The sequence below is a fragment of the Meles meles genome, chromosome 8, assembly GCF_922984935.1.
Source record: "Meles meles chromosome 8, mMelMel3.1 paternal haplotype, whole genome shotgun sequence".
NCBI lineage: Eukaryota > Metazoa > Chordata > Mammalia > Carnivora > Mustelidae > Meles > Meles meles.
This window is the reverse complement of record NC_060073.1, coordinates 70,995,504-71,010,887: the sequence shown is the minus strand read 5'-3', so window position 1 is coordinate 71,010,887 and position 15,384 is coordinate 70,995,504. Positions and strand designations below refer to the sequence as shown.

General features: G+C 39.0%; 1 protein-coding gene across 13 annotated transcripts in view; it reads left to right on the top strand.

The window, feature by feature from the left end:
* DLG2 (discs large MAGUK scaffold protein 2) overlaps positions 1-15,384 on the top strand; it is a 1,573,258-nt gene that overhangs the window by 849,397 nt on the left and 708,477 nt on the right. For all 13 annotated transcript variants that reach the window (XM_046015622.1, XM_046015636.1, XM_046015625.1 and 10 more), the window contains one exon: positions 2,407-2,460. In XM_046015622.1, the coding sequence (XP_045871578.1) occupies positions 2,407-2,460 (54 nt within the window). The remainder of the gene's footprint in view (positions 1-2,406; positions 2,461-15,384) is intronic.

The window sequence follows — 15,384 nt, the reverse complement described above, 5'->3', positions numbered from 1 at the left end:
GCATCATGTAAGAAAGGGGTTTCCATACAAAATTTATTCCTAGACCACATTAATGTAATTTATAAAAGGAAAAACAAAAGTAAGATGGGTTGGATTTAACTGATGCATAGTTATTGATTAAACTGTAATAGATAATAGGGGAAAATATGAATATTGGGTGTGATACTTGGAAAGCATTTAGTCTGGTCAAGAAGACAAGGCCCAAATGTTTTGGGTCATCCTGGGAACCAATTAGAAAGCATAGAAGAGAGGGAGTCAAAACTGAAACACAGACTAGGAGGACAATACCAGTGACCATTCAGGCATCACCGGATTGCTTTCAATGTCTGGCATATGCAAGACCTTACGGCATCTCTTGCCTGCAGAGTTGCTTTGCTTTGCCTCAGTCTCATATGCTGCTCTAACTAGAGATCTTCAATCACTGCAGGACACTTGCAATGAGCCACCTACATACTGAGATGAGGGGGCAGCTTAGGGTGGAAAAATGGATTTTGAGGTCAGAAAGGCCAGTGTTAAATCTAAGCTCTCATTTTCTCTGAGCCTCTGTTTTCTCACTTATAATGTGGGGATAGTGATAATGATGCTTCATAATAAGGCTTTGTGGAAGTTAAAGAGGATATATGTGCACATTCTTATACATGGGCAAGTAATATCGATTTAATAAATAGTGCTTCACGTGGTCTAATCTTTAGTTTTCTTTAGTGCAATTGTAGCCAACAACATAGCATTGAAATCTCTGGCATATAAACAGTTCACAAATCATTTGGTAATATATTCTTACAGTAGTTCATCTTTAGGGACACTAATAATAATATTTAACATTGATTCTTAAACTTAAGTTTACAAAGCATGTGAAATATATCACCTCACTTATTCTTCAAGCAGCTCTTTCAGAAGGTGATCATCTCCATTCCCATTCTACAGAGAAGGAAAAATGAGGCAAAGGGAGTTAGTGTAATTGTCCCCAGATCATACCATCAGAAGTTGCTCAGTCCCCAACACATATAATCAGGAGGTTGCCAAACCAAACTCAAGCCCAGGTTTTCTGACTGTAAACCTCGTGTTCTTTTCCCTACACCACAGGCCCATAAGCACTGTGTGTGCATGTGTTTGGGGCTGGGGTTTTTTTGGTGGGTTCCAGTGGAAACTGTCTTTCTCCTATTCACCCTAAGGTACTTGCTTTTAGGAGTTAATGAATAAACTGTGAACATCTAGCTGACCCACCATGTAGATATGTAGACCAGGGTCCTGCTCTTAATGCCCAGTGTGTTGTGTTAAAGCATGGAGTTTTGTTTTGTGAAATCTGCTGGATTGCCATTTGTTTTATCAATCTATTAGGATTCCACAAGCACAGATTGACATTAAAAAGCTGTTAACTCTGTTAATTCCAGAGGGCACAGCTAATGAAATGTCCCAAAAGTTGAGTATTTGCCAAAGCCACCGTGTCTTATAGGACAGCTCTCGATTAATCATGATGAGAGTATTTCCTCTATCTAAATGAAATCTGCAATTTGGGAAGGAGATTAAAGATCCTGCAGGGGATGAGGAAAAAATGCTGTGAAAATTCTAGAAACTAGAAAATAAAGATAGGTCTACTCAATATTCATGAAGTCAGATTGGTGGATGCAAACAGATTGCAATCTCTTATTTGCTAATGACTTGGCTTGTAGCACTTCTGTATCAGTTTTACACAGTTTCCTACTCAACTTTAAAGAGAATGACTGCACTTTGTACTAATTTCCTTTAAAAAGAAAATTTAGCATACCCAATATGATTTTATGCCATCTTTGATGAATTTTTAATTTCCTATTGAAGGATTTCTAAGGTATGTTTTCAGAAATGCATACATGACCAAAGATAGGATAAAGAATACATAATAGGTATTCATCTATAAGATGTCAATGAGTGACTCGAGAGGGAAAAAAAAAAAATGTCAATGAGTGAACCTATTTTCAACATATTCTAAAAAGGCAGTTTAAAGAGAAGGATTACAAATGCTGGTTTGGGTTTAAGTTTGCTGCCATGAGAGAGAAGTTAAATTTATTTTGTACAGCTATTTTATAAGGAAATGCTATACGTTTTAACTGTCGCCCAATTTATTAGAAATTCTTACCTCATATGCAGCTCAAATCCTCACCTCCTACTGTTGAGCAGAATTTAAGAGAAAATGAGTAGAAGTGTAACTGCTTACTTCATTTCATCGTGGAGCAAGTGTAGCAAACACATATTTAAAGGAGGAGGTCGCAGCAAACTCCAGGGTATTTCATGTATCCCCCAAAACCCTGACACAGTGCCTGTACAGTTCCTCAAAAAATGCTTTTGAACTCTGTTAAATCTGTTTAACGGATCCTATCTCAAAATAGACTACTTTTTATTTAATTTGTTTTTTCTGTTTCTCTTTTTCAGGCCAGCCCTGCTCCTATAATTGTCAACACAGATACTTTGGACACGATTCCTTATGTAAGTAACATTTTTATAAGATTTTCTTTACAAATTATGTTAGAACTTAATCAGCTAAATATAAAATTCAGTACATATTCAGTTTTACCCAATCCAGATAATCTGAACTGTATAGAATGAGTTTTGTGAGTTTTGTTTTGATATCTGTTAAATCTCAGCTTAGTCATGCAAATAGTTACCTCTTTCATTCACTGTTTTCTAAAGCACAAGGACACATCATGAGAAAAGGGGGGGAAAAGTCGATTATATTCAAACAATGTTAGTTTTCTAGGTGTTTTCCTGAAAAAATAATGAATTGCTTATAGAAGAGATGGATAAACTTTTTTGAGTCTCTTAGTAAAGGGATGCTCAAATCAATTTCTATGGAAGGGCTTAGAACATAAGTAAGGTATCAGTAAATATTTAATGGATTTTGCTAGGCTTCTAACAAGAGTTGTAACAAATTTTGGTGAGAGGTAGTCTAGCTATATATAATGAGACCTGTGGTTTTATGAAAGCCTGAAGCATGAGATAGGTGTGAAGATCAAGCAGGTCAGTAAAGCTTGGGATTCTATACCTGAAATACAGCCACTATAAGGGCCTAACTTCTTGACAACAAAGTCTGGCAGGGCAGGAGAGATTGGGGGATGGCAACAGGCCACAATGTGGGTGAGTGGTTGACATCATGGAGGCCAACAAGGCTTTCTGAGCCGCCCTGGCTAATGGGTGGAGAATAGTGATTGGGGAAGATGCGACAGACACAGGTGCATGCAGAGAGAGAATTTGAAGCAAGGAGAAGGACTGCAGGGATAACGGATGAGAAGAGATTCATAGTCTTTGATCAAATGACTAAAACTAGTGAAGCAATTGGAAGAGTACGTGGCACAAAGGAAAGGTTTGCTAAGTATCAGCTATTCTGAATCTCAGACCCCCACTCAACCTCAAATGCCTATGCAGAGCAAGTAACACAGAAATACATGGGAAAGAGGGCATGGGGACGGTAGGGAATGGAGAGCATGTGGCCTTCCAAAGGGGGCAGCTGCCACTTGGCTCCAGTGGGTGGTACCAAGGGGAAATGAGGACCAAGTGCTGCCAGGTCATCCCATTTTTCCAGAGAAGTTGTAAATTTGAACTTTTATGTAAAAGTTTGGAATTTTTAAATACAGGCAGATGATTTTCTGAAGTTCATGCACGGTGTGCCAAAGTATATGTCCAGTCCCGAGGCTGCCCTTCGGGAGGTGTCTGCCTCGAAGGAACTGGAGATCCTGAGCAGGTCCTCCAAGCCAGGACTCACCCCCAGGGGAGCAGAATGCTAGAACTGGAGTACAAGGCTGGGACTTGATTACAGGAACAAGTGACTAAAACTGGGACACAGGGTCAGGACAAGAATAATAGCAAGCTTGACTTGATGCTGACTCACCTGAGCTACTGAGTGAGGGCTTGTTAAATCTTTCTGAACAAGAGTCATTTAGGGTCAGACAAGAAATGGGTTAAAAGCTCACTGGTAGGGGGGGCGCCTGGGTGGCTCAGTGGTTTAAGCTACTGCCTTCGGCTCGGGTCATGATCTCAGGGTCCTGGGATCGAGTCCCGCATCGGGCTCTCTGCTTGGCGGGGAGCCTGCTTCCTCCTCTCTCTCTCTCTCTCTCTCTCTCTCTCTCTCTGCCTCTCTCCCTACTTGTGATCTCTATCTGTCAAATAAATAAATAAAAAATAAAAAAAATCTTTAAAAAAAAAAAAAAAAAAAGCTCACTGGTAGGAATCAGTGGCCCCAGCTGAGGAAAGAGTAGGACAACGTTAGAAGGAAGCAAAGCAGTAAGTTAAAGACACATAGAATCCACTATTCTATCTCTTACTCTCCCTATCTTCCTTCATTTATCAAACATTTATACTGGGATTACAGTACATCTGACATTAAGCACTTGACAAATATTAACTCGATCTTTAAAACAACCCTATGAGATAGGTTCTATTACTTTCTCTATATTACAGTAAGAAAACTGAGTCATAAAGAGATTAAGTAACTTTTTCAAGTTTGCATTAGTGGCAGAGCCAAGAATGAACCTAGGTAGCCTGGCTAAAGAGTTTGAGGTCTTACTTAACTCCTGTCATGTAGTTGCTTGTGTTTCCTCCTCCCCTCCCTTATTTTCTGCTTCTCAGTGTGCGAATGAAGTATGCTTTCTCCTCTCCCATAGGTGGCTTTGGGTGGAAGACAACTTGTTACAGAGGCTCCAATACCTTTGGGGTACGGATCCATGTATATTAAGGAATTCTGTATTTTTACTTTAGTTAGTTTTTTGCTATATCCATTGGCAAAAGCAAATGAGCTGTGCTTTAAAGTAGGCATTAAACACAGACACTTGATTTTGTGAGTAGGACTGCTTTCTTGTGGTAGATCTGTATTATTTCAAAGCCTTCTATTAAGATTCTCATGCCTTAACAGCCAGATGCCCTCATGTACAAATAATTTATCAATAGAATCTAAGGATTTTGTGTAGACATGCTTGACTGATAACCCAACTAATTGGCTAGTAAAATCAGCCACATATAACAAATTAATCCAACTGCTTTCTTTTTATTTTTATTATTTTTTATTTTTTTTAATTTCTTATTTTTTATAAACATAGAATGTATTTTTATCCCCAGGAGTACAGAATTGCTTTCTATTCCCCAAATAACGACTTTGTCCATGACTTCTTCATGGCCTTATTTTTTAATCTTTTTTTTATTGTGTTACGTTAGTCACCATAAAATACATCATTGGTTTTTGATGCAGTGTTCCAAAGGTTCATTGTTTATGCACCACACCAAGTGCTCCATGCAATACATACCCTCCTTAATACCCACCACCAGGCTCAGCCATCCCACCATGCCCTCCCCTTTAAAACCCTCAGTTTGTTTCTCAGAGTCCATGATCTCTCATGGTTCGTCTCCTCCTCCGATTTTCCCCCAGTTCACGTTTCCTTTCCTTCTCCTAATGTTCTCCACGTTATTCCTCATTTTTTAATCTTTAATATTTTTGTACTTAGTGCAAAACCTCTTTGAGCTTCCTTAAGAGTAGGATCTTTAGAGAGGTTTGCTGAGTAGCTCAGTATGGTGAAAATGTCCCAAAACATCCTCTGGCAATGTGTTCTTCAGCAACTCATTTAATTTTTCTGGATCCAAATTAATCTTTAAGACAGGAATTACAATACCTACCTCAGAAGTGGGTGTGGGGATAAAATGAAATTTTGTATGCAAAATCATGCTTTGTTAACTTCTGGTTCATAGGTGTTTATTTATAATTTTATTTAAATAATAAAAACTTATTAAGTAACACATGCTAGATCCTGAGAGAATGGTAAATATGACTGTCTTTCCCATATGTGAGTACATCATTTATTAAAAATGGCAGACAGTACATAGCCATTAATGTAGATATACTTTGGGTCTTGGCATGGGTCCAACTCTCCTCTTTGTTCCTGACTCACTGGGTAACCTTGAACAAATCACTGTTCCGTTTGCAAGCTATTTTCTCATTCCCCAGTGTTCTATACTTTGTTTTCCTCTTTTCTTTCTCATGTTCTAGTTGTTCACATAATTTCAGATCTATTTAATGAAAAAATGATCTCAGAGCTCCCCAGAGCATTTCAGTCATGTTGCATAAGAACATTTCCTTTTTTAAAAATATTATCTAAATGAAAAATTTTAACATATATTACCATCTTTCTTACAAATAATTTCATTGCAAGTAAACATATTAATTTTGCCAATTAGCAAGTTTGATTTTAGAAATACATTGTCCTCTTGGAAACAATTCCTTGGCATGCATGCAAACAGCATATGAATAGAGGAAATCTGTGGTCAAAGGAAATTTTTAATAAAGTCACAAAAAATATTTAAAGAGATATCTGCCCTTTATTTTAGGACAGTAAGTTAAGAGTTATTAGAGCTTCTAAAGTGTCTGCCATTAACAAAGAAGGGGTCAGTGAGGTTCTTATGTAAAAATGCTTCAAATAAACTCATTCCTGCATGATGTCATGATATTGTAAGGTTGAATAGGACCTTACATGTGGTACAGTCCCCCCTCTCTTGCAAAGCTGAAACCCCTACATGAAGATTAAAATCATTCAAGGAAAAGCAAAGAAAGAAAAAGCAAATTGCTGTTTCAACACTGTAGTTTACATTTTTCCCTCCATCCTTTTATTATTCCCTATTACTTGTTAAATATTATCTTATGATAGATGCTGAAAATACGTGTCCTTAGAGAGTTCTGGGGGATCGGAGCCTGCATATGATCTGCACATCTACATCCCTGAAGACTGACTTAGTAAAAAGGTAGCATGATGCCCTCTCAGTACTCTGCAGCCAACAGACATGGAGGCCTCCTCTCCTGACATACTTTGCCCCTCAGTAGACCTGTCAGACTGCTATACTGAACAGCATCCAAACCAACCCATTCTTTCTACTTTAGAAAAATAAAATTGAGCAGAGAGATTCTAGGATCCTTTTCTCTTCATTCTTCTCTGGACATCATTTCTTAGTGGTTATATTTTGACTTGTTTTCTGGAAATATGCTGTGGGAAGTGGTATACTCAAGAACCATGAGTTTTAAATCTTGTTAAGGAACTTGGGATCCAATGAATGCAAACCTCTGATTTTACAGATACAGATATTCGAGCCCAACTAATAAATGGTAGAGCTTGGTCTATCATTTACTTTTACTTCACATAAGAGTCAGTTTTTGGTGGGCAACCAATAACCACATAATCAATGGCTCATAACAATAAGTATTTATTTCTCCCGTAAGTGTCTGCTGGTTGGCTGGGCCGGCTGCTTTAGGCTGCCGATTACCAGGTTGGCTAGGGCATCTCTGCTTCACACGTTTCATTCAGGGGCCCAGAGGGGGGACAGTACTACCCAGAGGATGTTCTTTTCATTGTGATGGCCAAAGCACAAGAGGAGAAGCCCAGGGCACAATCACAGTTAAAAGCTATGTTCACATCACATCTACCAACACCTCACTGGCCAAAGCAAGTCATATTGCCAAGCTCAAAGTAGAAGAAAGAGTGACTATTTGCTAAATGAAAAACAAAGTTACTAGGCCAAAGTCTTAAATAAAAGGGCTAAGAATTTATGTATGTCCTTTGTAAGGAAAGTAGGTACAAAAGAACGAATCTTATGCTTTAAAAATATTAGTAGGTCAATGATAATAAACAACTGAAGTTTCAAAGGGACCTGGTTCAACTGATATGGGAAGTGAGTGTCTAGATTATTAAGGATGTTTAAGGGAAACTATTGAGATATAAAAGAAAACTCTAGCAAGTACTGACAATATAATGACCTTACTTTTCTTTGAGACACTTTGTTGTCTGAAACTTTGCTTCCAGAAGTAGAAATAATAATGGAGACAGGGGATTTGTTCCAGAAATTCCAGGACTGAGGCTTGGAAAATCTCCCAAGAAAGTGAGGAAGTAAGAGAAGTAGAGGAGAGAAGAAAGAGGAATTAGGTTACGAAAACAAAAACAAAAACAAACAAAAAACCGGAGCACAAGCAGGGGCAGGAGCAGAGGGAGAGGGAGAAGCAGGCTCCCCGCTGAGCAAGGAGCCCAATGCATGGCCTGAGGCCAGGATCCCGGGACCAAGACCTGAGCCGAAGGCAGACGTGTTGAACCAACTGAGCCCCCCAGGTACCCCTATCAGGGAGATTTTTTTTTTTTTTCATTTTATTTATTTTTTCAGTGTAACAGTATTCATTCTTTTTGCACAACACCCAGTGCTCCATGCAAAACGTGCTCTCCCCATTACCCACCACCTGTTCCCCCAACCTCCCACCCCTGACCCTTCAAAACCCTCAGGTTGCCCCAACCTCCCACCCCTGACCCTTCAAAACCCTCAGGTTGTTTTTCAGAGTACATAGTCTCTTATGGTTCGCGTCCCCTCCCCAATGTCCATAGCCCGCTCCCCCTCTCCCAATCCCACCTCCCCCCAGCAACCCCCAGTTTGTTTTGTGAGATTAAGAGTCATTTATGGTTTGTCTCCCTCCCAATCCCATCTTGTTTCATTTACTCTTCTCCTATCCCCCTACCCCCCCCATGTTGCTTGATATGAGGACATGGAGAAGCAACAAGGGAGATTTTTGTAGAGAACTTTAACAGTGAAAGTACATTGGCTGTAGACATGACTTCGCTTCTGGGACAGACCAGAAAGTGATCTTAAGGGAATAAAACAGCCCAAGAGAAGTTGACAGTGTAGTGAAGAGTGTTGAGAAGAGTGGGGGAGAAGAGAAAATAATGGATGATGTGGGTTCAGGGACATAGGGAAACAATCAAATTAGCAATGAGTTTCATTCCAGAGCCAAAGAATGGACTTGAAACTAAGAGGTGTTGTTAAGCAAGGTTTAAATGGCATTTCTGATTGATTCCAGCAGCAGGAAGCTGAGGGTAAGAGCTCTCTGAGGAGGAAGTTGCTGGCTTGCAGAAGTGGGATGACCAAGCACTTGGTCACAGAGCTGGGCAGTTAGACATTAATTCCTCTGAGTCACTTTGTATAATAACAGACCCTTGTGATTCAGACTACTATTCACTCTTAATTGGATAGTTCTCCAGAATTACCCATGAAGAGAGAGGAAGCAAAATTATGTTTGTTTCTTTCAACCATTTACTAGTGATTAATAAGGTTAAGATGTTTTAGAAGACTTTGCTGATTTTAGCACATTTGTCTTTCAGCAAACAAGTTTATTTCTTTGTTGTGTTTCTTTGTTGTGTTTTTCCCCCCATGAACACTGGTAAAATTATATTGTTGATGTTTTTCTTTGTTGGGAATATAGTATTATCCAAAACTAAAAAATCCTTACCTACCAGAAAACTGCTTAATTTTGGCTAAAACTGTGCCCATGAGGCAGTAAGACTTTAGCAACAGAAGTAAAGCTATCAGTATGTATTCTAGAGTCAACCCTAGCTGGTCTAAATCCATTCCTTAGCTGCCGCAATCAGCAGATTCCCTGCACTTCCACCTGTTGCTCTGCTCTCTAAAAGTAGAGATGGCACATGATAGTGCTTTTCAGATATTCGTGTGCATCAGAATGACCTGAGATCTTCAAATGCAGATTCTGATTCAGTCACCCTGGGATAGGGCCCGAGAGTCCTCATTTCTCATTAGCCTCCAGGTGAGGCTGATGTTCAATTGTACACCACACTTTGAGTAAGAAGATTGTACAAGGAGAGAGGCTAGGATTTGGATTCAGGAGTGACTGGGTTCTGAGCCCATCTCTGACAGTTAGAACTTGTGGGTGGGTTTTGGTTAAGTCAAATTATCTATCTAAACCTGTTTTATTATTTGTAAATGGGAAAAATAATATTTGCTCTGCAGGGGTTGTTATGACTACTCTTTCTAATATGTAGAAGGTGGGCTTAATAAATGTTCATCATGAGAGTGAGGGCGATGGTGTGCCTTTGATAGAATGGAGCATTCCTTGGTTTGAGCTGGGACTACTGAGTCCAAAATGCAGATGCCATATCTCATTCAAAGGCAGATCCAGTAGGGGTTATGCTGGTCCATTGACCTATCTACATCTAGATCATTGCTCCTTGAAATGGACTTTTTAACTAACAACAATTGTTATTACCTGGGACCTTGTGAACATAGAATCTGAGGTCCCTTTTGAGACCTACTAAATCACAGTCTGTATGTGTAACAAGAACCCTAGTGATTCGTATGCATATTAAAGTTTGAGAAGTATTGATCAATATGACAGAAACTTCTTTTTTGGCTTGGATCCTCTGTGTTTTTTCTTTCACTACACCTTTTGGCTTGCCCTTGGGGCAGCTGCCCCTTTCACTCACCACCTGAAACATATGCATATTTGTATGAAAAAGGATCAATCCAATACAGTTCAACAAATTGACAATTACCAACTACCTTGTCCTTGCTTCTAAACCTGTATTCTCCAAGACAGTAGTTACAAGTCTCATGTAATTGTTGAAATTTAATTAAAAGAATATAAAATCAGAAATTCAGTTTCTCAGTTGTACTAGCTACATTTTAAGTGTTCAGTAGCCAACATGACTAGTGGGTAATGTATTCAGCAGTGCATCATTCCAGAGAGTTCTATCATTCTAGAGAGTTCTAAGGGACAAAAATGTTCTAAATAATAAATAATAAAAAAATAAATAGAATTGGGGGAAGGACCTAGGGTTTATCAAGGGACCACTATGTTCTACAGGTGCTTTATATGTATTACCTAATTAATCATCAAAATTATCCTCTCAGCTTTTGTGAGTTGCTTTCATTTCCTCCTTTTTAGAGTCAAGTATTTTCAGATTCTCTAAGCAGTTATAACTCTCCTAAGGAGGTGTGTGGTATGTTCATACGAAAGACATGGAGGCGAATGCCAGCAATTACTGAAAGCCTTCTTAACAGTTCAGCAATTCAAAACAAAACAAAAACCAAACTGAAACAAACAAACAAAAAAACAGTTCAGTAATTCATCATTTTCTTTTTGTGAAATTATAAAACTCCTATCCAGACTTACACGGATCTTTAAAATCACAAGATAAATAGAAAACCTGACCTATTTACCCATTCACTAACCTACTTTCATTTTTCCTCCCTGGGGTGGAGACCTTAGAGAAGGCCGTTTGCTGGCCGTTTGCTGGCTACTCTATGGGTAACTCCTCAACCATTGGGAAACCTCTGCACAGGCTGGGTGGGGGAGGTGGTGATGAGAAAATATAGCAGTTTCCCAGGTGGAGTATGTGACTGGTGGGTGAGAGTCACCATACAGGCCCTTCTTTCTTTTTGGGCAAGAGAGCCACTTTTGGTCCAAGGAGCTCAACCTGGAAGAGCAGGTTTAAGAACAAGGGGAAATAATTCTGAGAAATATTTAATATAATTTCTCTTTATAGAACTGCTACTCAAGATGTGGTCTGTGAACTGGTAGCATCAGTTCTTTTCAGGCAGGTTATTAGAATTGAAGAATTTCCCACTCTACCCCAGATCAATAGAATCAGAAGCTCAGGGGATGGGCAAGGAACTTATGTTTTTACAAGCATCCCAGGTAAATCTTATGCACACTGAAGTTTCAGAGATATAGTAGGGATCCCAGGAAGCTTCTGGATCCTGGACTGAAGGCGGTAAAAGGTGGGATAAGAAATACTATATAGAGGAAAGACAAAATAAAACTATAGGGATTCACAAAAGTACAATGGTAATACATTTAGTGTTAACCTGAACCAGCATTTAATCTTGGTGCTGGTGGTGGTGTTAAATCACTTAGGATGCTCTTTAAAAATATTGACTTTCATAGTCTAATAGAGTCTAGTGGACAATACTTAGTTCTAGTACATGCTATTAAAACCCCCTTGCCATTCTCTGCCTGACTCATTCCTATACATCCTGAGGGATTCAGCTTAAATAATGCTTCTTCTGGGAAGCTGAGGTTAGGTGTGGTGCTCCTAATGTGTGTTTCCTCTTCAGACTCATCCCTTTGGAAAAAAGTTGTCACACTGCACTGTAACTGTTTGATGCCCAGTATTTCTTTCTAGGGTCTAAACTCCATAAGCATGAGAAAACTTGTTCCATTTTTATTACTGTCTTACCTCTAAAATCTGACACATTTTTTGCTAGGTTGGTTGGAGGTTGAATGAATAAATGAATGAGACGTGAAGAAACTGCTTTAAGAGAATATGGTGTAAGGAACCATCCCACTTGAGGAAGTCAAACTTGGCTCTTAAAGATTGAGTAAGATGTTTTCAGGCTGGGTATGGAAAAGGCATTCCAAGAAGTAACTGTATGTACAAAGGTTGGAGGCCTGGAAACTCATATATAGTGATTTCTGTGAGGCTGAAACACAGCACAGTCAAAGAGTGTGAGGTTGGGAAGGCAGGGTTCAGTCTGACTGTGAAGGCCTTATTTGCTTGATAAGGGATTTGGACTTTATCCAGTAGGCATAGCCGGTACTATCATCTTCTCATATATTTAAGAATTTATTGACTTTTTTTTACCATTATACCTCTAGGACCTTGTTTATGCCTCCCTCTGTAGCAGGTACCCTGAAATATATGTTGAATAAATAAAGCCAAGAAACAATATTGATCACCTAATGCCATAGACCCCAGACTTTCTTGAGTCTTTTCTATACTTTATCTCCTTGTCTTTGTTCACTCTGTTGATCAGCCCAGAATATCTTTTCCTCCACATACACTTTTTTTAAAGGTTTTATTTATTTACTTAACAGAGAGAAAGAGAACACAAGTAGGCAGAGAGGCAAGAGAGGGAGGGGGAAGCACGCTTCCTGCCAAGCAGAGAGCCCAATGTGGGGCTCAATCCCAGTACCCCGAGATCATGACCTGAGCCAAAGGCAGAGGCTTAACCCACTGAGCCACCCAGGCGCCCCATCCACACACATTTTTTAAGATCTCATTGAACTGCTACCTCTAGCAGGAAGCCCTCATTAATTCCCCTATGCAAAGTTTATGTCTTCTTCCTCCTTGATTCCATAGTATTTAACTTAAAGGGGATTGCCTGCGTTAGCGAAAAGAGGATGGATTCTGGGTTTGTTGTTTTGTTTTTTAAGATTTTATTGATTGATTGATTTGAGAGAGAGAGAGCACAAGCAGTGGGGAGGGGTACAGAGAGGGGGAGATGCAGGCTCTCCACTGAGCAGGGAGCCCCACGCAGGACTTGATCCTAGGACCCTGGGAACATGACCTGAGCCAAAGTCAGATGTTTAACAGACTGTGTCACCCAGGCACCCCGACTCTGTTTTGTTTTGTTTTTGTTTTTTGGGTTTTTTGGGGGGATTTTTTTATTCTACCATATAGTAGCTGAGTAACCTTGGAAAATTAACTTCTTTGACCCTCTTCCCTCATCTGTAAGTAGAGAGAAAAGTAACTCTTGTATGATGCATTATTTAGTATATATGTTCAGTTATATATAACAGAGAGCAAAATAACAGTGCTTTTGCAAGATAGAAATATATTTCACATATAACAGCCTGTAAGTCAATGGTCCAGAGCTAAAATATCTGTTCTATTCCACAAGTTCTTAAAGAGATGGGACCCAAAACCCATCTTCTTTATCTTCTTTATTTTCTTGCTCTACCACCCTTGGACGTGGCCCTCGGGTGTATAGTCACCATGATGACATGTCAAGGAGCTGGGTAAAAGAAGTACAGAGTGAAGAGCATGGTTTCTCCATTTAAAACATGATTTCCCTTTATATCTCAAGAATTAGAACTTAGGTACAAAGCTGCACTTAGCTGCAGTGATAGATGGTTACATGTAAAATCTATTGCTTACAGTTCTACTACAGAGAATTTACCAAATGAAATGAAAATACTAATTCAAAAAGATATGTGCACCCCTATTTATTACACCATTATTTACAATAATGTAAGATATGGGAGCAAGATATGGAAGCCAAGATATGGAAGCAACCTAAGTCTCCACTGATAGATAAATGGGTAAAGATGTGGCGCACGCACACACACACACACACACACACACACACACACACACACACACACTGGAATATTACTCAGCCATAAAAAAGAATGAAATCTTTCCATTTGTAGCAATATGAACAGACTTAGAGGATATTATGATAAGCGAAATAAGAAAGAGAAAGACAAATACCTTATGATTTCACTTATATGTGGGATCTTAAAAAAAAGCAACCACTAAAAAAACAAAACAGTCTCACGAAAAGAACAAACTCATGGTTATCAGAGGGAAGGTGGGGGAAGGAATGGGTAAAATACATGATGGGGGTTAGAGTACAAACTTCGTTATAAAATAAGTCACGGAGGTGAAAAGTACAGCATAGGGAATGTAGTCAATGATACTATAATAACATTGTGTGGGAACAGATGGTAACTATGCTTATCATGATGAGTACTGAGTAATGTATAGAATAGTTGAATCATTGTGTTGTACACCTGAAACTAATATAGCATTGCATGTCAACTGTACTCCAATAATAAATATTTTTTATAAAAGCTGTACAAAAGCAAAAGATAATCCCTGTGCTATCTTGTCATAAAACTGTGTGTAGATCACAGCAATCCAATTACTTGCCACACTTTGTAGTTCCTTTCCTGCAGAAACTAAATTCTCATGGGTCATTCTAACCTTGTTTCTTACCTTATGCCAAATATTGCAGTACTCTAGTGAGTTGGAAAGCCCATTAAATTTGTTAGTATTTTTGCTGTAAAAAAATATTTTCTCTTTCTCACATATTTTGAAAGACAATACAGGCAGCGTATATGATAATGGTTAGTTGGGTAAGATCAAATAGAAGAAGGAGAAAAGAAGAGTGATCATTTAGTAAAAAGTAAAATCAATAAAGGAGATGGAGTAGAGTAATAAAGAGTAATGCCTTGAAATATATTATCGTGTCTCAATTTTAAGAGTATTATTGAAATGAACCTAAGAAACCCTATTTTGGGGCACCTGGGTGGCTCAGTGGGTTAAGCCTCTGCCTTCGGCTCAGGTCATGATCTCAGGGTCCTGGAATTGAGCCCCGCATCAGGCTCTCTGCTTGCAGGGAGCCTGCTTCCCCCCATCTCTCTGCCTGCTGTTCTGCCTACATGTGATCCCTCTCTCTGTCAAATCTTTAAAAGAAAAAAAAAGCCTATTTCAAACTTTTTATTAAGAAAAAAAAGCAGAAATATTAAAACATCATTTTCCTAGGGCATGAGGAATTTTACGTGGTGCTTAGAGTACTTTGTAATCTTGCCCCTCCCTTGTTAAATTCTGTTGAGCTTTTAAATGCACTTTTCTACACTGATATTTTTTAGTTACCAATTCTTGGGAGTTAACTATAGCTACTTATTCTCTGGGCAACTGGACAGACACCTTGTCTTTATGACTATTCCATTAAAAGTCCTTCCTTTGGTGCCCACAAATCACTATTTGAAGTCACCGAAAGCCTTTCTCCATTGCTATTCATCCTTTTTTAGTTCATCTT